The 26,588-nt window shown below is 36.9% G+C and overlaps 3 protein-coding genes across 5 annotated transcripts; 1 reads left to right on the plus strand and 2 right to left on the minus strand.

Annotated features, from left to right (window-relative positions):
• The first annotated feature begins 173 nt into the window (after nt 1-173).
• On the plus strand, nt 174-7,612 carry LOC124158621 (probable ribosome production factor 1). Its single transcript, XM_046533798.1, has 7 exons — nt 174-354; nt 438-598; nt 859-1,083; nt 2,834-2,987; nt 4,994-5,076; nt 7,022-7,203; nt 7,351-7,612. Exons 2-7 carry the CDS (start codon nt 485-487, stop codon nt 7,523-7,525), a joined length of 933 nt encoding a protein of 310 aa, XP_046389754.1. The 5' UTR covers nt 174-354; nt 438-484; the 3' UTR covers nt 7,526-7,612.
• A 1,077-nt stretch (nt 7,613-8,689) lies between these two features.
• On the minus strand, nt 8,690-14,040 carry LOC124158627 (putative methyltransferase C9orf114). The gene is made up of 3 exons (XM_046533812.1): nt 13,669-14,040; nt 13,322-13,554; nt 8,690-9,430 (listed from the first exon to the last, which is right to left on the minus strand). The coding sequence occupies exons 1-3, from the start codon at nt 13,975-13,977 to the stop codon at nt 8,818-8,820; spliced, it is 1,155 nt and encodes a 384-aa protein (XP_046389768.1). The 5' UTR covers nt 13,978-14,040; the 3' UTR covers nt 8,690-8,817.
• Nucleotides 14,041-18,011: 3,971 nt separating this feature from the next.
• LOC124158632 (mitochondrial glycine transporter-like) lies at nt 18,012-26,095 on the minus strand. Of its 3 annotated transcripts, none has more exons than XM_046533843.1 (8): nt 25,634-26,095; nt 25,423-25,541; nt 25,255-25,342; nt 24,985-25,170; nt 22,770-22,938; nt 21,201-21,371; nt 18,699-18,791; nt 18,012-18,310 (listed from the first exon to the last, which is right to left on the minus strand). In XM_046533843.1, exons 1-7 carry the CDS (start codon nt 25,682-25,684, stop codon nt 18,739-18,741), a joined length of 837 nt encoding a protein of 278 aa, XP_046389799.1. In that variant the 5' UTR covers nt 25,685-26,095; the 3' UTR covers nt 18,012-18,310; nt 18,699-18,738. The 3 variants fall into 3 exon arrangements, with proteins under 3 accessions (XP_046389799.1, XP_046389789.1, XP_046389780.1); XM_046533833.1 differs by having other exon boundaries at nt 21,205-21,371; nt 25,255-25,339; nt 25,634-26,088; XM_046533824.1 differs by having other exon boundaries at nt 21,205-21,371; nt 25,634-26,088.
• Nucleotides 26,096-26,588: the final 493 nt, after the last annotated feature.

Consider the following 26,588-nt stretch of genomic DNA (forward strand, 5'->3'; position numbering starts at 1 on the left):
TATTACAAAGCCTCCCACTCAAGAAATTTCAAATGTCAGACATATCGCGAATAAGATGTCGTTTGATCACCTGGCATCCATTCTGAACCAAAATTTGTAGATTTTAAAAGTAGCGGGGTGAAGGCGTCGACGTGACGCGGTGACGCCATGTTTATGAGAATTTTGATGATTTTGATCGTTCTTTGTTATTTATGAAAGACTCGCATGTGGTCTTCACCGGGCAACACGATTTACATGCCTGAAAATAAATATCTATTTGAGAAAGGAAAGTGAATGTTATATTAATCGTGGATTATTGTTACAGTCGAAGGAATTTTGTTTTTCCTCTGCAGGAACAGAGGTCTTGACGCGAAGGTAATATATATTTGCTATTCACCTTTCTCTGTATACTTCGAAAAAAGGTGCTTACTTTTTGTTGTATATCTATTTTCCTTCAGATATTTCCCCGGAACACTCTTACACTAGTTAAAAAGGACAAATAGCCATGGAAGGCGAGAAAAGTGAAGAAATCCCGTCGATACCAAGCCATGTCAGTGACATTAAAAATAAAACTGTTCGAAGGAGGCAAATTGAGCAGTACAAGAGATTGAAAAGCAAGGTAACATTTTATCTCTTGTTTATTAATAGCTGAAACTTCTTTATCATTGCCAGCTTAGTTTTCTTGGCTGAGTCGTATCGTGTCTTCAAGTGTGAAATGAAAGATACACTGCAAATTATGCTGATAATACTTCATTCATAGCAGTAACTCATATCTGTACGACGAATGTTCAAATTTTCAAATGAAGTATACTTTTGGTATAACTCTTGGGTCCTTCCAGAACTTAAGTTTTACCTGTCGTATTTGTTTGTGTGTGTCAGATGATGAAAGAGAAGAAGAAGAAAATGAAGGCGGAAGGTGCTCCCAAACAAACCCCGAAAACGATCGAAAGCATGAGGGAAAAGGATGAAACTTCTATAGTAGCAATGGAAGGTGAAGCTAGTGAAGAAGTGGCCTTGGATGTTGCTCACGATGACTTGAGTGAATATTATGCGAAGACATATGAACCCAAGGTGTTGATAACTTTTTCTGACAATCCAGAGAAGGTAAGTAAGTTTCTGGATCTATACAAAACTTACATGTCCCAACATTTTACACCACCAAGTCATATCATAAATTTTATCATGAACACCAAAAACAAAATAATTTTGTTCCTTAAATTCAGTTTCAAGGCTTAACTTAAACATACCCTGCTCTTCAGAGGCAGTAGAAATTACTCTACCATTTTGCTTCATTAGATTTTAAGTAATTTAAATTACTTAAAATAGCATTCACACATACTTTTATAAGCTGATCAATGCTAAAAAAATTAGAAGTTATATTTAGAGCACATGCTTACATCATTATCCACCTTTGTAGCTCCAGGTATATTTAAAAAAGTAGATTTCTGCTCTTAACTTCACTTTTGATAGGAAACTCTCTTTGTTGGCATAAATTACTTTCACAACACATATTTCACTGTAATATGTAAGTATATCTCTGCTCATTACAATAGGAGATATGATAGCTCTCCTCCTCGATCAAGTAGTCTGGTCTGGTAGTAAGGCAAATTTTTGACTGCTGTAGGCCTTTCTTTTTTCTCATCACAGTCTTCTTTAAAGCAAACTCAAGTTTTTTTCCTTTTACCGCCTCAATGATTTATATCTGTAAGCTTTCTGATGACTAGGCTTTTTTGATTGCTAACAAAACTTGTGTTCTGTGCATTTCTTTCCGATGAATGCCTTCTGATATGAGCCTTTTGGTGGAGAATGCTCCCGTTGCAACAGCTGACCCTTGATGTAGTCAATGATAAACTTTTGAGGAAAAATGTGGAGCATCATGTTCAAATGTCGAAACTCATTTGCAAAACCCCTCAACATTGCTTCAAGGCTGTCCTCAGTTTTACCTCCTGCTGTGTTTTCCTCTATGGCTGCTCAAATAAGGATGGGCATGTACCTCTCTGTTGAATTTCAGAGCTGTCGCTTTATTGCAAACAACTGCTCGAACAATATGCATTATGAGATTCTTTTCAAAACAATGCAACAAAATGTGGTGGATTTTGTCCACACAAATAGAGCTATCAACAACAGCTCTGCATCATGTCAGGAATGGCCATGCATGATGGATGCCAGTATTTTGAAACCATCAAATGATTCTATGCTAATGGTTGTATCGAGGGTTCCCACTCAACCTTGAAAACCTTAAAACCGTGAATAAGCCGTTAATTTCGTCCTAAAGCCTCTCTCAATCTTGATTTTACGATTGTAGAATTAAGATTGACGGATTAAAAGGAAAGATATTTCGATCATATTTCAAGGCCAGTCATGCGCAGACATGGCCACGATTTTATCTGGACAAGTTTTTTTTTTGACGCAATTATTGGTCTGTGTGCCATGATGACACATTGACCTTAAGCCTGTACTAAAGCGGGAAGACTGGTAACCAAAGTGTTTATTAAACTTGTAAAAATTCAGACACTTTTTAACTGCTGTGGCACCCTGGTCCCTCTATATTCCCACTCACAACCTTTAGCCGGAGCTATGAATTTTGCAAACGATATGTGACGTCAGGAGAGAGAGCACTTTTATTGCTGCGTTGGCATTCACAGTGTCTATCGCGTTTGTTAAATTTGTAGTTAACGTGCGGCTGATGATTGTTACGTGATCAATATTTCTGCCTAAAATGGTTTATCTACAAACAGTGAATGTGAAGACATTTAGACCGTGAAAAAAACGTGAATTTTATAATTTAGATCGAGTGGGAACCCTGTGTATAGAAATTTATTGTCTCTCACTATATTTGTTGAATTTGTTACAGAAAGCAAGAGTCTTTGGGCGTGAACTCACAAGAATTATACCAAATTCTATATCACGATATAGAAATAGATCTGGGATTAAAAAAATGGTTAAAAGTTGTATTGCCAGAGGATTTACTGATATAGTGGTCATTAATGAAGATATGAAGAAACCAAGTATCCTTTTTGAGCTCTAATTTTATGTTATTTATTTTTCTGTTTATTATTGGGTATTTAATAACCTGGAGTGTGTTAATTGAGTGACATTTATTAAGTTAATTTTTGCCCCAACTGTAGATAGGAAAATAAGTAAACTTTTATTCAATAGTTACATTAAAATTATGGCTTTATTGATATTCCTTTTTTTTATTATGTTGCCTGGAACTTTACATGTTCGTATATATATCTGTACCTCAGAGGTAAAGGACAATATGTTTCGTATTTGCAAACGGACAGAGTGTCCTTCACCTCCGAGGCACAGATGCTAGAGGTGACCCTAGAAATCATCGATAAAATCCAAAGAATGATACTGGACGATCGACGGATGAAAGTGTGTGAGATGACTGATGCTGCATGCTTCTCAAATGAGCATTTACATCACGTTTTACGTGAATATTTGTTCATGATAAAGCTAGTGTGCCACAATTGCCCACATTGGGGATAAGCACAACACTATGAACACTTCAAAGGAGTGTTTGGTGATGTTCAGACGCAATACGAGCGAGTTTTTTTTTTCGCTCTTTCATAACTGTGAACAAAACATAAGCCATCAAAATACAGCAGAGAGCAAAGAATAATCAAGACCATTGCTTACTATGGGTGAACGTACACCAAAAAAGGCTATGGTGGGTCTGTCGGCTAACAAGGTCATGGCCACAGTTTTTGGGATGCATGCGGTGTTATTCACATATATTATTTTGAAAAGGTTAAATCAATCACCTGCAAATGTCATTCAGAGATTTTGAACAGAGTCGATATTGATTTGAAGGAAAAATGACCACATATGAATGAGAAAAAAGATCTGTGCCGTCCCGGCAATGCAAAGGTGCACATTTTTTAGTCACTATGGCAAAAATTCATCAATTTTGCTACGAAATGCTGACCCACCCAGCATGTTCTCCAGATTTCAGACCCTGCTAAAACTTTCTGTTTCCAATTATGAAGAAATGGCTAGGTGGTAAGAGATTTTGGTCAAATGAAGAGGTTTTGACTGAAACGAATGCCTATTTTGAGGGCCTTGATAAATGCTATAATTTAGAAGAAATTAAAATATTGGAAAAACATTGAGCCAAATTCATCGGGCTAAAAGGAGGGCATGCAGAGGTAAAAACACTTTCTTGTTGAAAAAATAATTTTATTCCATAAGTCATGGACTTAACAAACCACCCTCATAACAGATGGTTAGCCATCTGCCCGATTAATATCCAATATAAGATGATAATGATATTGATACTCTTCTGCTTTCCATTCTACTTTCCTCAATATGTATGAAATTAAAATCTTAAGGCCTGTTTACACGATACATTAACAGGTACGTGTTAATATCTGTTAGCATGAATGATTTTTGTGGACCGGAACGAACATGTACGAATGCATGAACCAAATTAGAACCGGTTCTATTTTCTGTACATGCATTAGCACAAGTTGGGTGGTTACACGGTGCATTTCGGTGTTCATACATTTAGACATTAACCCGTACATGTACTGTGTAAACAGGCCTTGAGAAATTTTCAATTTTATATTCAAAGCAAAGATGAGTATCCAAGGCAATACTTTAGTTAATGTTAGTAAACCAGGCCAGGTTAGTCTTCATAAAAATTCTATATAAAACTTTTTTCTCTAGGAACTACATATTACATATTTTTCTATAATTTACACAATTCATTCATTCATGGTCATTTAGTTGGTTAATTTATGTAGCTTTTTGGATCTAACTTGAAAAATCCATTTAGAGCATGGAACTCAAAAGATATCAGATTGATTCTTATATGACCTGTGATTATACTTATTGGAAAGCTTTATTAATGTAGCCTTAACAACCTGGAAATATATGTACTTATGTGAATTTTATACTTTGTGGACACCATAGGAATACCATAACCAGGTAATGGTGAGATAATTTAAGTTACAATGGAAAAAACTATATTTTGTTTCTGTTTCCTGTTATTCCTTAACTATTTTAGATGGTCTACTTGTGATTCATCTTCCAAATGGGCCAACAGCCAATTTTCGCCTCAGTAATGTGAAGATTACCAAAGATTTGAAGGTATTTGCAATGAATTAAACTCTAGGAGTGGGAAATAATCCAATTGTTTTCTATCAATTTCATTGTAGTGTATTATGTTTAAGTATAATTTTAATGCATTTTATTGGTAGATTTTTTTAGCCTACTATTGGTGGTCAAAGTTTTGGAGCAAAATGTTGTGCTGTAAACTCTCTGTTGCCATGTTGTGACATCACTACATACTAAGTTCATCGCTCTTTTGATGGCAGGGTGCCATAGATGTTGCCTAGGCTTTTTTAACCATAGCTCATAACTGTAACCTCATGCATAGATCTAAGCGCAGTAAAAATTCTGGCATGTAGACCAGCAAATTGTGCAAACACTTGTAAATTGCATGAATGAGAGCAAGGTTGATGCAAGTATTTGGATCAGCCTATAATAAACAACATTTTTAGCTGGGAGTTAAAAGTGGACCAAAATGTCACGGAGTTGAGTTGTAATATTGAACTCAATTAGGGTGCCAAAAATTTGTCTTCATCTACCTCTTTCAACTCTTTTGTGTCATTCCATCCTTCTCCACATTCCTTGCTCTCTGCTCAAAAGTCTCCCTTATCACATCAGAAATGAGGAGATTTCATGAATGTACTTTAACTCTGTCCAATTGCGGAGTCTTTGAGACTCTCTCCTTAATCTCCTCATTTCAACAAGGCATTCGAGCCTAAATGTCACAGCAGTGTCAACCAAACAGTGCTTTCATTCCTTGATGGGATTTAAATATTTTTCCTAACTTGGGCATTAAATTTCTCCCAGCTTATGATGTTTCCAAAATTAATATTGTGCCAGGAAGAATATTTATAGGCCAGATGATGATACGCTGTATCGAAACCGGTCGCAAATATATTTTATTTTGTGAAACAGCTAAGTCTTTTCTTAACCTATGTGTAGAGGTCCGTGAAAGTGGTTTTATTTTTTGCTAAAATTCGTTTTAAAACCATGTGATTTCGGTGTTATAGAAAATCTTGGCGGTGTTATTTTAATGCAACAATTTTCCCATGTTTATGGGCGTTTTATTATTTTATGCTACATGTTTCATGTATACTTATACTTTTATTAAGCATTTTACATAACCTTTAACACATTTTTAACTGTACAAAATTTCTGACAAAATTAAATGAAAGAAATGGTTCAACTTATACGTGCGGACTGCACGTGGTTCAAAACATCGATTTTTATTTTGCTTGATGCTAATGGTCGTAGTTAATTTTTTTGGATGAACTTTCTAAAACGTTTAATGTAATTCAACGTAAATATCTCGAGGTAACTCGGTGATCCTTTTTTTATAATCCTACAAGAACACAAAATTTCGACGAAAAACAGGGTCCGCCATTTTGTATCGTATCCGCCACAAATAATACAAATGAGTTATGAAAGTTGCCAAGAATTAACAATAATAAACCACATTACAATATTGTAAATTTTTGTTTCTATTGAATAACTACAGAAGGTGTGGCATTAGTTTTAACATGCTGAATTTTGATAAAAATTCAATGAGGGCAATTTTTGCAAAATTTGTTCCACTTTGAGGCCAAGTAATTTGTTTAAAAAAATTGCCAATGAAAAACGGCATGCGTCAAAATTTGCACTAATGTATGTAATTTTTTCGCTAATCCACCTTAAATCGCAAATAACGCGAAATTTCGTTTTAATTGACCGATTTCGTGTTATTTCGCATTATTTCGCGATATCGCGTCTCGCGAAATTCACGGACCTCTACGGCTATGTGCATCATAATATTTATGATGTCCTGACGTGAGGTAATTGTTGTAATTATAATTGGAAGATAAGGATATGTACCCACTAACTTTGAAAAAATCACATTCTTATTTTGGCATATGATTAATGTACAATGTGAACACTTTTTTCATTGATATCAGTATAATTTTATGCTGTATGGTGTCATAATGTATGTCTCTCTAATTATTTGCAGAAAAGTCACAAAGAAATTTCCGAGCATAGGCCCGAGGTCATATTAAATAATTTCAATACTAGGCTAGGTCACACTGTTGGACGTATGCTTGGGGCATTGTTTCATTATGACCCTGAGTTCAAGGGAAGGAGAGCGGTGACATTCCATAACCAGCGGGACTACATATTTTTTCGCCATCACAGGTAATGTAATTTGTGTAACTTGTTGTACATTGATTACTTCTCGGCTGTTATGAAGCTTATCAATTAAGTTTATTAGTACCTATATAGGCTCTACTCTTTCTACATAACAATTTGTTTTGCTGAAATTTTTGAGTGTTTGTATTACAGGTATGAATTCAAAAATTCTGAAAAAGTTAAACTCAGGGAGCTGGGTCCACGTTTTACGCTGAAGCTTAGGTATCTGCAGCAAGGAACCTTTGATTCCAAGCATGGAGAGTATGAGTGGATAATTACTGGTAGGAGGCATGAAATGGAGACTAGTCGGAGGAAATTTTTCTTGTGATACCATTGGCTTAGTTCTAATTGTATCAAAGAAAATCTTGTTTGTATTGAAGAACTGTTTTATAAATAAATTAATTGGACTTTTGAATATTCTAAATTTTTCATGTTCACGAGACAAAAACTTTGGAGCAACAACAGGACAAAAAAATCAGTTTAAAACAAAATAACGTGGTTATTAAAACATGTTTATAAACTTTATTTTGTAGTTTATACTTTCAAAAATAAGACAGAAAGGAGTGAAAGTGCTTTTAATTGTCTTGCATTTGCATTCCCGGTTCGCATTTTTGCTTCGGTTCCCAGGCAAGAAAAAAAGACATGGTAGATGATGATATCTATAACTTGTAGAGGAGACAATTAGGTTTGACTTGTTTGTCGAATGATGCCTTATGTTGTTTAAATGCATCCAAAAAGAGCTTACAGCTGAGGTTGTTTTCTTTTTTTTGCACTGGGATATCCTGTTAGGTATACACCAGGAATAGGATACACATGGACCACTCAGCTCAACAAAATCCCTCATTTTAGTGCCACCTTAGGCTGTACTCATAATAATGGATTTCTACTACAAAAATGAGTGATTAAATATTTTAATGCTTTTGTTTTCTGTGCAGTTATTGGTATCTTACAATGCCAGAAACTTCATCAAATTCTACTGCATACATGGCAAGAAAACCTGAAAAATGTCCTATTCTGACCTGAATATCCTTATGGTGCAGTCGGTAAAATCCTCATCTTAGAATTTAGTGTCTTACATGCTTAGTAATAATCAGCTTCAATAATTTTTGTCAGAATCACCAAATATTAGAGATGAATGGATAAATAAAAGTTCATATAATTAATCCATTTGAATACTGAAATTTTATTTACTTTAAGCTGTTAAAATCCTTTTAAATATGTGAGATGAGTGGAATCCAGATGCATCAAAATATTGAATAATTGAGACGTGGAGTTCTAGGGGTGAAAGCACTAAATATTTTGTTGAAAAGAAGCTGTATATTTAGTTATTAGTTTGATATATGCTCATCATAAAGTATACTCTCAGCTATGCACCATTCTGTTTAAGGGATGAATACAATGCCTTACCTTGAGTATACCCTTGAGTGAAGCATTCTTTGCAATTTTCTGGAGGAAAAAAATGTGAAGCTGTTCTTTATGCAACTTAAATTCTTTGTGGACTTATATAAGTTTAATTCATACTTCCCTCGTAATTACATGCACATCAGTATTAAAATACAACACCTTGTTTAAGGATAATTGCCAATAGAAGTATCATCAAACATGTAGATGGATTTTATTTTAAGATTCAGAGGAGGCACCCAATGTAAAACTACCACTTTTGAAAACAACTTTGGGTGTAAGCACTGACAAACTTATTAGAATTGCTTCTTCAGTTCTGATTGTCCTTGAACCTTGTTTTGGGCATGTATTGAGATAATAATCACACAAATTAGTCATATCATTAGCAACACTTTTATACAGCTGACCACCATTGTTTTCAACAGCCATTTCCAAGCCCTGGAGTCCTCCAAATAAGATTAGTATATGATCTGAAGAAGGAAGTTGTGCTGGTATATCTTTAGAACCCTTATCTGATGTTCCAATAATCAAATCATACATTCCCTGAAATGGGCAGTCTGAAAGTGCTGCACTCATTGAATTAGCTATTCGAACATGGTATCCCCAATATTGGTCTAAATGTGCTCTTGGTTGCCAGGGAGGTACCACCTCCCCTCTAAGTTTGTGACTGTGCCCAGTTGAGGTTTCGTCTTCATATTCATCGCAGTTCAACTTCACCGTCACTCTTGTACCTGGCTGCAATACCTGGTTTATTTGGACATCCTTCTCCAAACCCACATTTACCATCGAGCCCCGGCCTGGCTTTACTGGCCTCCTGGCCACGATTCCTTCCCTGTAGAATAAAGCAAGGTATGAGCTCAGCAATAACAAATAATAAAAAATGATTCTTTCAAATGAAAAATTCATTAAAATAACTTATGGGAAAGTTGAAGACTACTACAGGTAAAAAAACTACTCTAAAAAAAAAGTTTCATCAAAGATGATAGTTATAGGAGTAGAGAAAATGAAGTTCAATTAACCCTTCCCCTACTAATGACGAAAATATGTGGCAGGACGTTTCTTGACCCGGGAGACGAAAGCCACAAATTTTACATTTCCTTATTCTCCCCTTTTTATGACAGTCACAGGTTTGCAAAGTCTTAGTTTCGGGACCCAACAAAGTGGGACTTGGGCCATACACACATAATCAGGGAGCAGATACCCGGACCCATCGTCTTATATTACCTCTCTTTGTGGTAAGAGACTGCAGTCATTCCATTGTTCATCCAGTGAGTTTTCAAATAAATATTTGTTCCCCTTTCAAAAAATATAAACTAAGAATTAAATTCTTTTTCTTTTGAGCAGCGTTTACAATTTTTAAATAAAATTCTACGATAAATGTTAACTTATATCTCGATTTCAGCATAAACATCAACATGGACATTATTGCTGCATTAAATTCGTGAATACTGATGGTAGAGCTTCGTTCAACATTTGACAATTCTCAGAATAAAACGAGGAATACAATTCGAAGTCTGCAATTTACTTTCAAGCAAAAATTATCCATATGGCTAATTCATATAAACGAAGCATGGCTGACCATGAACCAATGCTGCTGGTAGGGTTATAAACCCTGAAAGGAGGGAGCCCAACTGCCCTATAATGCGGAGTCCCCGCAAGGGAGGGTCGAAAAAGGTTGTTACTGAGAGCGCATGATTATCAGCGAGACCCTTCTTAACGAATGTCCAGCAAAAATGCTCCGTATGGAGAGGATGGAAGAGTCTCTTGGGGCTCACTACAGCAGTCATGCTAAGGCAAGAACTCCACCATCTCGAAAGGGTTAAGAATGAAATTCAGGATATCGTAAAACTAAAAGGAGACACTTTTAAGATGCTAGAAATTGAAATGCGATGGCAGACTTTCCCAGAAATAAAATAAATATGTATTGGGATTATTGTCTCAATGAAGGTAATGGCACTATTTTCCCTATATGTATTAGAAATTATGGAAACCTATACGAGGGCTGTCCAGAAAGTAACAGACGTTTTGAAATAAAAACATATAGTGGAAATAACAATTTTTAATCATATATATTTTGAAGCTAAACTGTTTGGCTATTAAATCCATAATCACCATTTGAACTAAGGCATTTATCATAACATTGTTCAAGCTTTTCAATACCCTCTCTGTATTAATCTGCCGCCTGCGAGTTCAACCACTGGTTTAGGTACACTGACATGCGGTTCAGCATCAGTGCCATATCGTTGCTCAGCGAGCCACTTCTTCATCGATGGGTAAAGGTGGTAGTCTCTCAGCTCCAAATTTGGGCTGTATGGTGGGTTATTGAAAACTTCCCATCCAAAATCATCCAAGAGCTCCTGGGTTCGAATTGCTATTTGTGGATGAGCGTTGCCATGGGGAAACTTAGCTGAGTGATCATTCCTTGAAATCGCAAATATGGCAATAAATTTCAATTGGTTGGTGATTTTTCGTCATCAAAAAACTTATCACAGCTCGAACTTGACCACTGGTGGGATTTTAAATTGCAGCCCTCATTTTAACACTACACCGTATACAAACTACGAGAGTTGTACCAATAGTAAGGTTCCCAATGAGCTACAATGTTGAGGAAAGGTGCTAGGCTAAATCCCACAACTGTGCTGTGTGCAGTGGTTCCCCTACTCTCGAGTCCGCCTGTCCGTGATTCACTGAGTCGCTTATTATTGGCTCTGCAACTGTCAACAATGGAAGTGTTGATCCCCGTTCCCGCTAAGTGTGAGGATCGAGCAGTAATCCAATTTCAAGGTCAAAGGAAAGGTGAAAATGTGTTCCAATCCCAGGAAGTTACCGCCCATGGAGATTCATTGGCAACTGACTGAAGTTAACGGTGAAGAGTGCATGCCCGTTCAGCACGTCTGCAAATGGTGCAGGGCTTTTGCTGAGGGTCGCACAGAAGTTCACGATGAAGAACGGAGTGGAAGACAGCCGCACAATTGAAAGAACTTTAACAGAAACGTTGGGTTATTGCAAGATGTGTCTTCAACAATGTGAGGGGGGAGGCAACAAGGAGAAGTTGTTGGAGTCTATCGTCACGGGAGATGAAACATGGGTGTTCCACTACACCCCCGAAACAAAACACTTGCAAACGATAATGAAGTCCGAGCAGAGGTCACACGCTTCCTCAACAGGTTGGCAGGAGACTTCTTCAACTTAGGGACACAAAAGCTGGAGCACCATCTTCAAAAGTGTGTCGAAAAAAATGGAGGCTACGTTGAAACATAGGCATAAGTGGAAGCTTTTCAACGATGTGAAAATCAATAACAATTAACCAAGTTTGGAGAAATACATATGCTCTCCCAACCAATGGAGAAATACATATGTTCTCATCTCTTAATCATATGTTAGAGGAAATAATAACTTGGGATCAAACAGAAAAGTGATTGTTTATTTTTTAAGCCCATAAGCGTATGGATTTTGGAAATGAATATCTCTTAACCATTGAAAGCTCTTTTAAAAGAAATAATTGGTAGACTGAGCTAAGAGGACAGTTAATACTCTCTTCCATTGGCGCACCCAGAATCAAAACTAGGGGGGAGCAAAACTAGCTGTGGTCGTTCAAGTGGTAACTTTTTTGCAAAGAAAATTTCAGGAAATTATGACAGCAATTTATTAGTTTTTATAATTATTTGCTTGAAAAAATAATGATTTTTATTTTAGTTCCATGTTTTATACTAATATCATTTTTCTTCAAAAGGAAAATTTTTTCATAAGTTTTGTTTTGAACTAAATTTATTTTCCCTTCTAGGGGGGGTGGGGGGTAGTTGCCCGGGGCAACTACCCCCAACGCAGGGGCGGGCAACTTGCCCGCCCCTGCCCCCTGCTGGGTACGCCTATGCTCTCTTCCTCTCAGTATCAGCATAAATAGAGAAGTCAAAAGCAGTGGCCAAGAAACGGAGAAGAGAGGTAGGCAGTCAGATGATCAGGCAAGAAAGAAATCCTCCCCTGATTCTGCTCATGTGGAAAGAATGTTCAGGGAAGAGAACTGACAGGACAAAACTGACAAGTTACTCATCCAAAATTAAGGCCTGTTCACATGATACTTTAACATGTGCATGTTAACGTCTGTTTGCATGAATGATTTTTGTGGACTGGAACAGAACATGTGTGAATCCATGAACCAAATTAGAACACGTTCTATTTTCTGTTCGGGCATTCACAAAAGTCAGGTGGTTACACAGTGGATTTTTGTGCTCATTCACACGTTAAAACATTTAGGCATTAACTTGTATGGGTTAATGTACCATGTAAAGAGGCCTTTCGACCAGGCGAAGCCAGATTGTGCTAGCGAAAGCAATGGATGAGCTTTTGAATGACAATATGGTTCTCTCTACACAATATGTAGGTACATACGTAGTTCTACATAAGTACTTTGAAAATTTGGACTTTTAAGGAGTAGACTGTTCTTTAAGAGAATAATGTGTACAAAGACAAGCTATTGTCCAAAATTAATGTTGCAACTTGTGCTAATAGTTTCTCAATGACAGAGTAAAATCCTTATAAACTTAAAAGCCGACAGTAAATGTGGACCATCGGTTTTTTCCAGGGAACACAGGATATTGAACAGACTGTGAAGCAGAATATTTTCTATATTCTACATATCACGTATCAAAATTACATAGAAATAATTTGCACGCCTTTGCTCCGGTTAAATACTATATCTACCATTTCTCGTATAAAATAGTACCTGTAGATAGTTTTATCTTTTTGCCGAAAGTGGTGAGGGGCATCAAGTGGATTTAAAATTCCAGCAAATTGAAGGTCCTTGTGCAATGGGAAGAGATGCTTCCTAAGGTACTGAGGGCACTCTAGATATTGCAGTATCCGAGCTAGCTGCAGGCAGCACGGTCTGGCTTCATTCTGGGGCTCGTTGTCGCTATGAGAACTCTCTTCTTCTCCCAAGTCATCATATACAACGACCTGAAACAAGAAAAATTAGAGATTGGAGAGCCAGTGCAAAAAATCTTTCTACATCATCGTGGTATCTATAGGAGAACAATAACCTTAAAACGATTCTAAGGAAATTTTTCTTACCTCATCAACTTGAAAGATGCATGCCGCTCTAGCAATTTGGCCAGCCAAATACGTCCTCAATTCAGGGGATTGTGCGTTGTCTAAAATCGAGCCGGGCACTGCAATACTCAATGTACTTCGCCGTTTATAACTATCAGGGCCTACGTCCGAACTTCCCTCACTTTTTATTTTTTTCAATGCAGGACCGGTTTCTACGTCATTCGATTCATTTAATGATTTGCTGAGAGACTTCATTAATTTTTCCTCCTTCCATTTCTTTTTTGCAAGCTTCCTTTCCCTTGCAGACTTAATTTCCTTTTCGTCATTCATCACTGAGTTAACCCCAACAGGGCCACAAGGGTTTGTTTACCCTCGCTGGCAGTCGGTCCAATTCGGTCCGTACTACAAATACAAAACGCCGATTATAATCGATTCCAACATGGACGCAAGGAACGATTTTACCAAAGGAGCAAATGCGGGCGGGAGATTCGAAGGGTTGAGGATTCGCTCCTCAAACCCGCTGTGAAGTTATGGCATGGACCTTTTTCCAAGATTATGGTTTTTATAATAAAGGTCGGTAGCGATTGGTACGGTTGGCAATTCGGTGCATGCCGATTGGAAGTTGTGGATATCTCATTGTCATATCATGCAATGAGTACGAATTTTTGGGGTAACTTCCTGAGTGTTTTTTTTAGGTGTTAGAGATTAATCAATTGTTGTTCTGCTTAAAAAATATACACTCATTTAATTTAAAAAAATAAATCTGAAGTGATGAAAATTAAAGAAAATATGTAGTTACTATATGTGGGAGTAGTTTGACCCAAGTCTTTTCAAAAAACTCTACAGCCGTCGTTGTTACGCACATAAGGTAATGAAAATAAGCATTCCTATCAAGCTGGTGGATCACGATTCCCTTCCCAAAATTGATCTCACAGGATTTTTTATTGTTTACAATCTTCGCTCTAGTGTGGAATTCCTAGCCCAAATGAGTGGTTCTCCCTGAAGAAATTAATGAACTGGAACTCATCATCTAATGTCACCAGCTCATATAAGAAGTGGATAGCAATATTCATGCTTCTATTACTTTTAACCTCTAAAGGCCTGTTTACACGATACATTAACACGTACGAGTTAATGTACGTTTGCGTGAATGATTTTTGTGGACCGGAACAGAACATGTACGAATGCATGAACCAAATTAGAACAGGTTCTATTTTCTGTGCATGCATTTGCACAAGTTGGGTGGTTACACGGTGCATTTTGGCGTTCATTCTTGCGTTCATACATTTAGACATTAACCCGTACGTGTTAATGTGCGGTGTAAACAGGCCTTAATAGAATGGCTGAAAAATGATTTTTATCCATTGTAACCACCCATTCCATCCACCAAATTCTTTTAATGTATGGTAATTTTTGTTTTCATTGGGCAACCCCATTCTGCTGGGATTATAGTCCACGAAGTAAAACCTCCCATATATGTCTGTTTCTATCAATCCTTTCCTGCACTCTGACAATTAAGCCTTTCACTGCTGTTCAATCTCCAAAAACCTTTTCCTCACATGCAGCAAAAAGGTTAAAATGCGTTTTGTTGGGCCATGGAGCAGGTACTTCCAGGATGGGCGTGGTACACCCTGGAAGGGGGGGGCCTTCCTCTGAAAAAGTGACCGCTCTGACTGCAATTTGAAAATCAATGAATCAATGCGATCATCAAAAAATGATTGTTTGCACCGCACTCCTGCCAATCAAGTACGTCTTTGAACCGTGTTTCTGCGATGAAAAATAACAGTTTTATTAACTTTGCTAAAAATGTGGCTGCGGACCACCGGAAATTGGACATTTTAGCAAAGTTAACAAAATCGTTGTTTCTCATCAAAGAAACACGGTTCAAAGACGTACTTGATTGCCTGATTGGCAGGAGTGCGATGCAATCATTTTTTGATGATCGCATTGGTTGATAGATTTTCAAAATGCAGTCAGAGCCAGCGAGGAAAGGGTCCTGGATTAGGGACCCTTCGAAGTGCTTCGGCGAAAGTGCATGGCTGGGAGGAAGAAAAAGTACGTTCACAGCAGCCTGCCATGCGTACGTACCAGTTACGTTGACAGCAGTGAAAGGGTTAAGCGGTAATGTCATTGGCAATGTTTTAAGTTGTGATTATATTTCATGGACTGAAATTGAAATATAATTGGCTTTTATGTTATTGCCTTTCTTTTATTAATATTTTTCTAATTTTTAATTATCAATTTCATTTCATTGACCAATAACCAGATTATTGACCCCTTTTTCCGCTTCCCTTGCTCAGAATGTAATCTCTTTTTCCTATCACTTAATAAAACCTCTAAAAACTTGCCTCTCATTTCTCTATAAATAAGTAGCAATACCCACTTCTTTATTGAGTAACTTTTCAATTTTCACTTTGTTGTTATATTATGTTTTTTCAATCATTATGAATAGAGTAAACAACTCCACCATTTGAAATACAAAAAGAAATCTTCCAACGACGACCACCTGCAATAGGATTCAAGCTCTTTCAAGATGGAGAAAGCTTAATTGGACATTAAAATTATCATCTCTCAAAGACAAGATATTCTAGGAATCCCTTCCTTCTAGACCTGATTCTACCACAATATAGATAGGGCTCTCAAGGCCCCTGCCAACTTTTTACATTGCATCTCCATGTATTTCTTGGTTCTACCGACTAGTTAATATTTTCACTTACTAGGCGTTAGGTGTACCATCCAGATGGTAATTTCCTACCACGAAGGAAATTACAATTTTTCTGAAATTGCCATTTATGGATTGGCTGGTTATTTCTCTGAATCAATTGCACAATTGAGTAGATAGGTACATCAGTCAACTGGGAAAGGAAATACTCCAATGCCCATAATGAGAGGACCTCGTCGCAGGTACAAGCAAAACAATGCGTTGCTATGCTGGATGACATCACTCAACTTTTGTTGAAGTGAAGCTCAAATCCTCATTTGCATTGAAAAGGGAATCTTGGATTCCGAAACCCGTACGCTTCTCCTGTCCAGGTGGCATTTCCATCACTCAATTCTTCCGGAGTACAGCCCACGGAGTAAGTGTTGTGTGTGTGAGATTACTTAACGGAAGCAGCCTTAGCAAGCCCCCCCCAAACGTTCCCTCAGAGTTGAGCGAGTGATTGTGTGTCTGATTACTCAACAGAAGCAGCCTTAGTGAGGCCCCCCTAAACCCCCGCAAAGGTTCCTTAAGAGTTGAGAAAGTGATTGTGAAGTGTTTACGATGGAGAGGCTGGTGTTGGTCACTGATGAGAATCTTCCCGTTACAGCATACCAACACAATGTTTTGTTTGTACCTGCGACGAGGTCCCCTCATTATGACCATTGCAGTTTTTCCTTTCCCAGTTGACCTTGAGACCGTAGCACTCACCCTTTTTACTCAGGCACATCAGAATTAAATTTGTGACAAAATTAATTTTTGAAAAAATACACTTGATACCGCTTATGTATTTTTGCCAAGGTAGGGTACGGACAGTCATAATAAAAAAGTAAAGCCTTTGGTAGGAATTGATGCACAGGCTTCACAGCTAACTATTGACCTTAAGCCGCCATATTTAAATTGCCAGTGGTTCAATTTCCCCTTCACTGCTGGATTTAATACTAATTCTGCATCCCATAACAATTAATGTACCCATAAGGGCATGCCAGACACCCAGTGGAGCTTTTCCCCGTGCCTGCACAGGCATATTAGGCATTTAAAGGCTAATTGAAGAATGTATCTGATTGATAAGAACCATCCTTCTAATCCAGAAATGAAAAAGATTGAATCTAGGTTGAATTTTCTGTGACAAATGGTGTTGAGTGATATGTGCTGCCTCCAGTCATCTCAACAATCTGAATTCTTTGCTTCTATAACAAATACAATAATTAGAATTTTTGCAACATGTTGTTGTGCATACAGCACCTACAAGTCCACAAGAAACCTTTGTTACGCAAAAGAAGACTTTTTTCATTTATCTATGCATGATATGATCCCTGGTGATTAGAATTTGTGTTCAGGGACTAATTTCAATGAATTTAACCAAGAATAACTCTTGCAGAGATTGGCCTTATTTGGAGATCTCCTAAAAAATTAAGGGCACAGATAACAGCTTGATTGCTTAGTTAAGTCATGTATGTTTATTTTTTGCTTAGCTGATTTCATGAGTTCTTTCTTTGCGGCCTGGTTTAAGTGCCTTGGAATCACTGAGTTTGTGAGAATTATAGTGAATTTGTCTCAGACCGAGAAGAGACAGGTCAGGATATTTGAAGATCTGTAAGGAAAGGTGCTGCTAGAGTCATCAAATTCTAGCATTTATAGGGAACTAAAAAGTAATAAACAGGAGTAAAAAGTGGAAAATTTTAAATTATAATACTGTTTTCCAAAATTTAACATATAGGAACATATTCCCTCTTCAGGTATACATCGCACAAAAATATAAGCAATGTTGCTATTTTGAGCAAGAAAATCATATACAATTTGAAATCTTCAACTGTATAAAAAGTCTTCACATAGCAATGGCAAGGTCAATTCTTATATTTGTTGCATATCATACTGATTGATAAAAATTATATCATGTGTAAAGGAGGTCCTTGAGACTTCACTGGTCCATGAGATTCACTTAAGCCCCATACTCTTTGTGACCTGAAATTAAAAATATGATCAGCATTAAAGACTTACTGTATATCAGTGGCATAACTATGGGGGGATGAGGAAATAGATCCCCCACAAAGCCTCAGAGAAACAAAAAAATATTTAAAACTATTGCCTAGTTTTGACACGTAATAACTACATCTGCTTAAAGTTAAATTTTAGTTCCAAAATGATGTAAAATGTATTTCCAGGCATGTCATTTTTCAAAACTTTTACGAAATTTTGCCTGGGGGGGGGGGGGGGGGAGAAGGGTCCCATCCCATCCCCCCAGGCATATTCCTAGTTACTGCTGTATATAATAATATTAAATTTAATTTTGCATTTACGCACCAATCACAAATACTAACTATGTGAAAAAGCCCTTTAATGTTTGATTTACCTGTTCATAAATTGTCCATGCCATTGCTGCCATCAAAGTCCTACGCAACATTCTTGGAGCTAGGCCTTTGAAGTAACCTTTCATTCCATATTTCTGAAACATAAGATGTCACCATGAAATAAATACACCAAAATGTGCATTGAACCATAACACTACCTCACCAATATGAACATTAAAACATACATACATACTGAAAGGATCCAACTTTTGTACTGTCCACATATAGAGGGTAGCATTTAAAGAGTTTAAATAATCATGTCCTTTAAATTGGATACTAAAGAAGTTTGGTAAAATAAAAAATATTACTAAGCCACTGAAATATCTGCTACTATCTAGCTACTGTACCACACTTGATGAAATAATGAAAAAATAAAACCTTCATAAATAGTTCAATAATGTGCAAATATTTCAAAGACTTCAATGATAATTAGCTTTCATTTTATGCCAGCTTTGAATATAAATTACAGAATAGTTAAAAGCTGACATCTATATTGAAATATAAAACGTAGGAATTAAAAAATTGGTATGTTGCCCTCTGCTGAAAATCCAAGGAGAAATGAAGCAAATCATGGTATGAGTGCACGGCTGATATTAGAGAAGTTGAGGATAATTGAATGGGATTCACATGGAAAAACATAAATGAAGAGCAAGCTCAGTGCATGGTACACTTAATTAATTTTTCCAGATTTATATTTTACCTTTTAAAACTGCTTTTACGAAGTGATTTACATCTACCTCAGTCAACATCTATAGGAATATGATTTGAGCTCGCATTGCTATTTATTTTATGTCATTACTTCACTACTCCTTTTTTGTTTTTGATTAGTTATCGACTTTGTATAGCATGAATTTCCTTTATGCCATTTTTCCTTTTATGTTTAGCAGCAGGGAGTAATTCATAAGCTTCCAACAAGGTAGTCCAAAGGTATAGGTATATACGTATACTTTGCCAAATATGTCTTGCTTAAATACAAAGAATTGAGCATTCACCAGTCTTTTTTCCAATACACAATTTTTTTCTGCTTCCTGCCTTTAAAAGTACAATGAACGTTAGGGATGTGCGAGTAGCACTTTTTGACTTCGAGTTGAGTATCGAGTCGATTTGAAAATACTCTTTAGTATAGAGTCGAGTCTGGTAATTCTTAACCAAGCAATACAGCAAAGCATGTTCCAACATATGTATTCTCATTTTTTTCAATCCCCTTGCAAATTTTTGATTTCGAATGCTTACCTTGTTGTAAAAAGGAAAAGATAACGAGGAATGCTGATGGTAATTGAGTCACAATTAGGATATGAATGAAAATTAATACTAACCAGTTCCATAAGCACAATTGAAATGAATTATCCTCAAGTAATATGTCGTCAAAGTATGTATCCAAACTGCTCGGAAGAACCCTCAACAAAGATATTTGTACAATAGGGTGGTTTCCTATTATTTTTTTATTGCCTGAATCGAAATATCATTACTCCTGGAGTACGTATTTCGCGCTTTTAGATTTTTAAATGACGATATCTATTTTTTGCGATTAAACGAAAAGTGAAAATTTTCAAGCGCGCAAAAACGCGACGCGTGAGTAGGGAAGTCCGTGCGACGCATTTCTGGTTCCCCCTCTCTCCTTGTGAAGTGACCTTGATCGAGGCTCTGAGCGCTGATAGGACGCAGGATGCTAGCGGATAGCTGAGTACCTTGCTGAATGGTAGCGCTTGGCTTAAAAAAGGTTTATTAATACCTTATCAAACGAAGAAAACTTTCCGACCTTAGCCAGTTTTAATAGGTGATTATTAAGACATGTTTCCCTGAGCTCTGTGCCTCATGCATACATTGGTTACCTCAGACGATGTATAACTCCTATCCTCTCGTGTAGAAACTAGGTCCCTGTGACGTCACGCGGAGTGGAATCGCATGGGCGCCAATCTGGCCTTTTTCAAATGAGGATAAAATTTGACCCTTGCCATTCGTCTAAACCGGTATTTCTAAAACCAAATAATTTGTGTATTATGAATACACTAATGGTGGGTAACGAACCGCAATCAATGCCTATCGTTTTCTTTGATGAGGGAAACTACCCTATTGTAATTAAGATTGAATATGTAAATATATCATGTGATATTTGATTCTTTCAAATTCTCTTGCAGAAAAGCCAATTGTTCTACATGCTCAGGTAGCAGGTTTTGACATCTCTAAGTTACAGTACTACTGCCTGCAGAAAAATGTCTTTCGCAACACACATTTGTAGCTAGACAAATACTTTCTTTCCAAAGTGTCAAGGATTTAAAGGAGTAAAGCGGTGAATTGCTAAAACACATGCGAGAATGCATGAACGTGAGATGGCAACATAGCCCGTTCTAATTTCGTACATGAATTCGTGCAATTCCATGCCATTTTATAAATTAATGCAGTCCTAACATGTGCAATTCCATGCCCTGTAAATGGCCATCAGACTGCTGCAAATAAAATACCTACCATGGACAAAATAATCCTAGCATTTGGTGATAAACTACTTACTTTGTGGACATAGAAAATCACATCAATAATTCCATTGAACTTCTCAGGATATAGCTGCATTTTGGTCTTCAGTACATCAGCAGGTTGCGTAACAAATGAGGCAAGTAAACCAGCCACAATGCCACAAGAGAAATGAATAGGAGCATTGGCTTTGGAGTCCATCCAATCTGTTGATAAGGAGGAAATATTTATGTCACATATTTAGTACAACTACCTAGCCTTCTGAATGTGAGTACCCATATGTAAATTTATACTCATCCAACCAAAAAACATTACAAATTCTGAGAGACACTAAGAGATTTTTCATATTTTCGTACATGAATTTGTGCAATGCCAGCCCATTTTAGAAATTAATGCAGTCCTAACATGTGCAAATCCATGCCCTGAGTAAAATGACCATATTCTGAATGGAAGTGTTATAATATCAGTGGGCAGGATTCCACACCTCATACTTGCCTGGTTTACAATTCTGAATGGAGCTGAGCAATACATAGCTCAGGAAAATAATCAGGAAATATAGCATGTGATATTTCAAAGATCCACCTTCTCCAGTATGAAAACCTTATGGAATAGTTTTGTAGCCAATGAGAAATTAGCTTATGTAAAGGTTAAAGCAGATTCTTTTATGTAATATTCCTTCCTACCAATTTTAAATGGCAAAATTTCGCTTTTTAAATAATAACATACATTCATATCATATAATGTGCGCCATAATTATATCACTCACATTCTCAGATCACAACTATTGACACTGCCAAGGACTTGAGTGTGTAATAATTTAAGATTATTATTTATGTATTGTTTTCTAAGAAATTCCGTTCAGTTTCTATTATTTATTTGGCTGAATACAGAAAATTGCTGTAAATTGCAAATGACTTTTAACTACAAGTGATTACAAGATTTTCAACATCACATCAAGTGGTATTGTACTCCTTGTCAGGCTGCCCATAATAACTTATTCTCCATTTTAAATTAGACAGGAAAAAGAGGACTTTAAAATTAAGACAAAAACATATAACTTACTGCAAAAAAAAACAGAACTTCATCAGAAGGTTTGACCCTTTCAACTTAGCTCAGTACTTTTTTAACCCTTTCGAGACAGCGGAGTTTTCGTCTTAGCATGACTGCTGTACTGAGCCCCAAGAGATTCTTTTTTCTCGTAGTACGGAGCATTTTTGGAGGGCATTCGTTAAGAAGGGACTCGCTGAACCTGAAAGGGGCTTTCGTTATCCTGGCTAGGAAAATCTCACACGTAAACACGTCGTCTCCCGGGTCAGGAAACGTCCACACGTATATATACGTGTATAGTAGGGAAAAGGTTAACCACAAAATAGTTTTCATGCAAGTTTTATTAGCAAATTATTAATAATTAAAAACCAAATACCTTGAAATACAGTTTTTCAGGTAAGCAAAATATACGAAACATTAGGCTTGCCATAGGATTCCAATTGGCAGTTTATGACCAAACGAATGGCATGAGAATAAAAAACACCAATGTAATAGCACTTGCCAATCGATATCTGCTCCAGTAAAAATTCACTAAGTTTTAAACAGAAGATAATTACCTTCAGGAACAGCTGCCTTCGCCTGCGTGTAGAACATCAGATACAATCCAGAAAATGGTGCATCACGGAAAAGGGTAGGAAGTAAACCACAGCTCAAACCTCTGACTCCTTCGTTGCGGTAAATTGTTCTGAATGCTTGTATGACACCACCATACTGATAGACTCCACTCTGTAATCATATACATTCACCATATTCTATTATATAATGGAATTTATTTTCTTCTGATTAAGATCAAGTTAAGTTTACTCTTAATATCTTAAACACAACACAATTCCAAACAAGTTATAAATTAATTTCAAGCTTCACTTATACAAAAATTCTTAGGTAAAAATACTATAAAGTTTAACAAACTGGTTTATAAAATACAAAAAAATTACAATTGGAAAGGCAACCAAAGCAATAAATCTCTGACTAAAATTTATGATGGCATGGCCTGTTTTCTTCAATGTATGAAACAAAATGAGCCTATTGAGCTTAAAACCATGTTAACTGTATCTCATGACAGCCTTGCAAGAAGGCGTCATCAAGTTTTATTCAACGGACTTTCACAAGACAAAATACGTTGAAGATGGGGTAAAACATAACATGTCTTTAAGCCTAATGAGCTTAACCAATAGTAATAACAAGAATAAACACAACTTAATAATTTCAAATCACATTTTGTTATGTGAGCAATTAAGGGTGTGTGGGCTAAAATTGCTCAAGATTAATTCTAATTCATTACCAAAGACTCCCTAAGAATAACAGAGGAATGAGTATTTTGGTTAATTCCATATTGCAGTATATATCCTTTGATTCTTAAGCCATGATTACATGATAAATTAACAAGTTCCAGCTAATGTCTAAATGTATGACCGTGCAAATGAACACGAAAATGCACCACATAACCACTCAACTTGTGTGAATGCATGAATGGAAAATAGAACCTGTTCTAATTTGGACCATGCTTTTGTATATATCCAGTACGGTCCACAAAAATCATATACATGCAAACAGACATTAATTCAAGCACGTTCATGTACCGTGTAACCAGGCCTTTACACACCTCACTAGGTGGAATCCTGGGAAGCTTATGGCCACCAATGTTTGATTGTGAAACTGCAACCAATTACAGATCCAAGTTTTCTTAACCCTTCAAGATTAGAAGATAGGCAGAGTAGCTTTTCAAGAATGCTTAAGACGGCATTACATGTGATGCTGAATTTGATGGTGTGATACAGACTAAAAAGATTCATACTGGCAAGAATTGGTTACCTAATCAGTAGTAAGAAACCACTGCTTTATTGCACTGCTCAGCTTAGATCTTCCAAGCTTAATACATGGTACATGCAACATAACCATGGGTAGGGTATTAGTAGTTAGCTGGGAAGTGGGTTTTCAGATGAGAATACAGTATAAACAGTACCACTGCAGGGAATTGATAGAATTTCCATAAGAATAAGATCCTCAGAGTAGGAAGAGAGGTTCAGAATAGGTTGTAAGGGAGGAGAGAATCCTGCTACCAAAATCTGCTCCTTAGTAGGAATTTAGTGTGCAGCGATAAAACAACCAATGGAGTGCAGCACTAACATGTAATCATTAAAGCAACTGTGTATGTATCAGGTATCATCCGAAATTTTTTTTACCACACACAATGCCAATCCCAACAGAGGAGGCAACTCCACTAAAATGACTCTGTGAACTTCTTCATCATCCAAGTATCTACAGCCTGACTCACATTAACCTGTTATCCCCTTCTACTGGAAGAACAATAGAGGAAGGAAGGGAACCTACAACCAGAAATAAATTCAACACTCAATGACAACAATAAAATGCAAAAAGATAGGCATCAAATTCCCCAATACCAAAAGAAAGGCTTGGCTACTTGGCTCACCTGTTTCAGCCCTGAATGAATGCAAAAGACTTAGCTGATGATTGAGGCCAAGAGAGAAGAAGTAAATTTATTTGAACGAAAGGAGAGGGCTTTTCGATACATCGCCATTAGGAAATGTAGCTTTTTCAGCGCAAATGTAACTTTTCATCTAGGGGAACCACATTACTTCAAGAAATTTCAGCGAAACCTCCCCCAAACACTTACTACATGATAGGTAGAACACATAACAATAATTGAATAATATATGACTAATCCACTATATCAATAACTAAACATATGCAATAATAACTAGGTAAACGACACCAATTTTCTAGATCTAGTAGGTATAAGCGCAGTCATACCTCAAAACGAGTCTTGATAACGGTCATTGGAATCAGACAAATTCCACTGATAGATCTAGCAGCCATTCCTAATGCAACAGCTTCTAAGGGGCCCGGTTCGCTTCCATTTCCCTTGCTGGTGAGCGAGCGAAGCCAGTGAAGAGAGGAGAAGTAAAGACCTACCCCTGGAATCACTCGAGCTATCGACTGTAATAAGAAAGGAAATGAACGTCATTTACGGTAATAAACATATACACGTATATAAGGGTACCTTTTGATTAAGCTTCTTACCGGAGTCATCCCTTTCCACAATCCTGGAAGGTGATCTTTTTCCAAAATTTTGCCAAATATGGTAATCATGGATGTTTGGTTTGCCCTGCTGAAGATAAATGATTCGTTAGAACCATGAATCTGGTAAAAGATCTCAACGTTTTGAAATAATAACATAACGGTACATACCCAATGGAAGTGTTAACAGGAGCCTGAAGTCTTGTTTTCACCAAATCAAGAGGTTGAAACACGATGGTGGAGAAGGTCCCAGAGAAGGATCCAGCAAGGAATGACTTTACTAAAGGATACTGTGTAAAGTTTTCACATAAATATAATGAATACCATTTTCACTTGGGTGTTAATACTTATAAATTATAGGAGATAATTTGTGGATACTTACATTAGCAACTAAATCCATGGCGAAGGAACTCTCGTAGGAGCTGTCGTTCATGAAGGTATAACTTATGAGGGGAACAATATAACAATAATACTCTTTTTGTACGTAATAAATCAATCGAAAGAATAACAAGGTATGTGCTATTCGTCTTTGTTCGTATCAGAATAATCTGAATAGTAAATTGGGTTGATGCGATATTGCAGACTCATCACCATCATAATTACAAACAGGCAGTAACTCATACACGAAAACTTGATTTAAGGGATTGACACGTTACTTAGAGAAGTGAAGCACAACGGTAATTTTGCGGGATCATCCAACGCTGCCACTGATATCCAAACCTCACAACAACCAAACCAACTTTGGTGATAGAATCACGATCAGTGCACTGCGCACGACGATTTTGTTACTTCGCCAGTAATTCCCGACCAATCAAGAGGCTCGGCCTCAAGGGCTTATGTCGCAATTTCGAAGGCAGTTCGAAGAGCTACGCTCCGTCGCTCCGTGCTCGCTGTGTCGACACTCGACACGGCGGGCACGGCCATCAGAAAATGGGATAATTGTAATGCGTAGATACAAATTATATCTGCTGATAAAAATATTTGGAGATTATTATTGCGAATATTTACGATCATTATTATAGCATGTAGCTATAGAAAAGAATAGTTTGTCAGTTGTTTATTTGAAGCGGTCATTTAAATGGGCAAAGCTTGTGGATCCGTCATTTGGGTTCAAAGTTAGCAGAAATAAAACGTGTATTTTCCATCGATATCTTATTTTGTAATCGTATTACACGCAGTGGCGGATACGGAAAAAACGCTACGGGGCGCAAAAGGTATCTTGAGCTACCTTTAATTATAACACAATAAAAAATAATCAAGTCACACGCAAAGTTAAAGAGAGTTATCTTTTAACTGATTTCACAGATAGGTAGGAAAGGTACAACTGTGGTTCTGTA

The sequence above is a fragment of the Ischnura elegans genome, chromosome 1, assembly GCF_921293095.1.
Source record: "Ischnura elegans chromosome 1, ioIscEleg1.1, whole genome shotgun sequence".
NCBI classification, from domain to species: Eukaryota; Metazoa; Arthropoda; class Insecta; order Odonata; family Coenagrionidae; genus Ischnura; species Ischnura elegans.

Coding starts and splice junctions, on each gene's coding strand:
- LOC124158621 (XM_046533798.1), top strand. CDS start 485: ATGGAAGGCGAGAAAAGTGAAGAAATCCCGTCGATACCAAGCCATGTC. Junction 1,084..2,833: donor TTTCTGACAATCCAGAGAAG/GTAAGTAAGTTT, acceptor AATTTGTTACAG/AAAGCAAGAGTCTTTGGGCG. Junction 5,077..7,021: donor AGATTACCAAAGATTTGAAG/GTATTTGCAATG, acceptor AATTATTTGCAG/AAAAGTCACAAAGAAATTTC.
- LOC124158627 (XM_046533812.1), bottom strand. CDS start 13,977: ATGAATGACGAAAAGGAAATTAAGTCTGCAAGGGAAAGGAAGCTTGCA. Junction 13,555..13,668: donor GCATCTTTCAAGTTGATGAG/GTAAGAAAAATT, acceptor TTCTTGTTTCAG/GTCGTTGTATATGATGACTT. Junction 9,431..13,321: donor AAAGATAAAACTATCTACAG/GTACTATTTTAT, acceptor TTTATTCTACAG/GGAAGGAATCGTGGCCAGGA.
- LOC124158632 (XM_046533824.1), bottom strand. CDS start 25,684: ATGAACGACAGCTCCTACGAGAGTTCCTTCGCCATGGATTTAGTTGCT. Junction 21,372..22,769: donor GAAGGCAGCTGTTCCTGAAG/GTAATTATCTTC, acceptor CCTTATCAACAG/ATTGGATGGACTCCAAAGCC. Junction 18,311..18,698: donor CATGGACAATTTATGAACAG/GTAAATCAAACA, acceptor TTTTAATTTCAG/GTCACAAAGAGTATGGGGCT.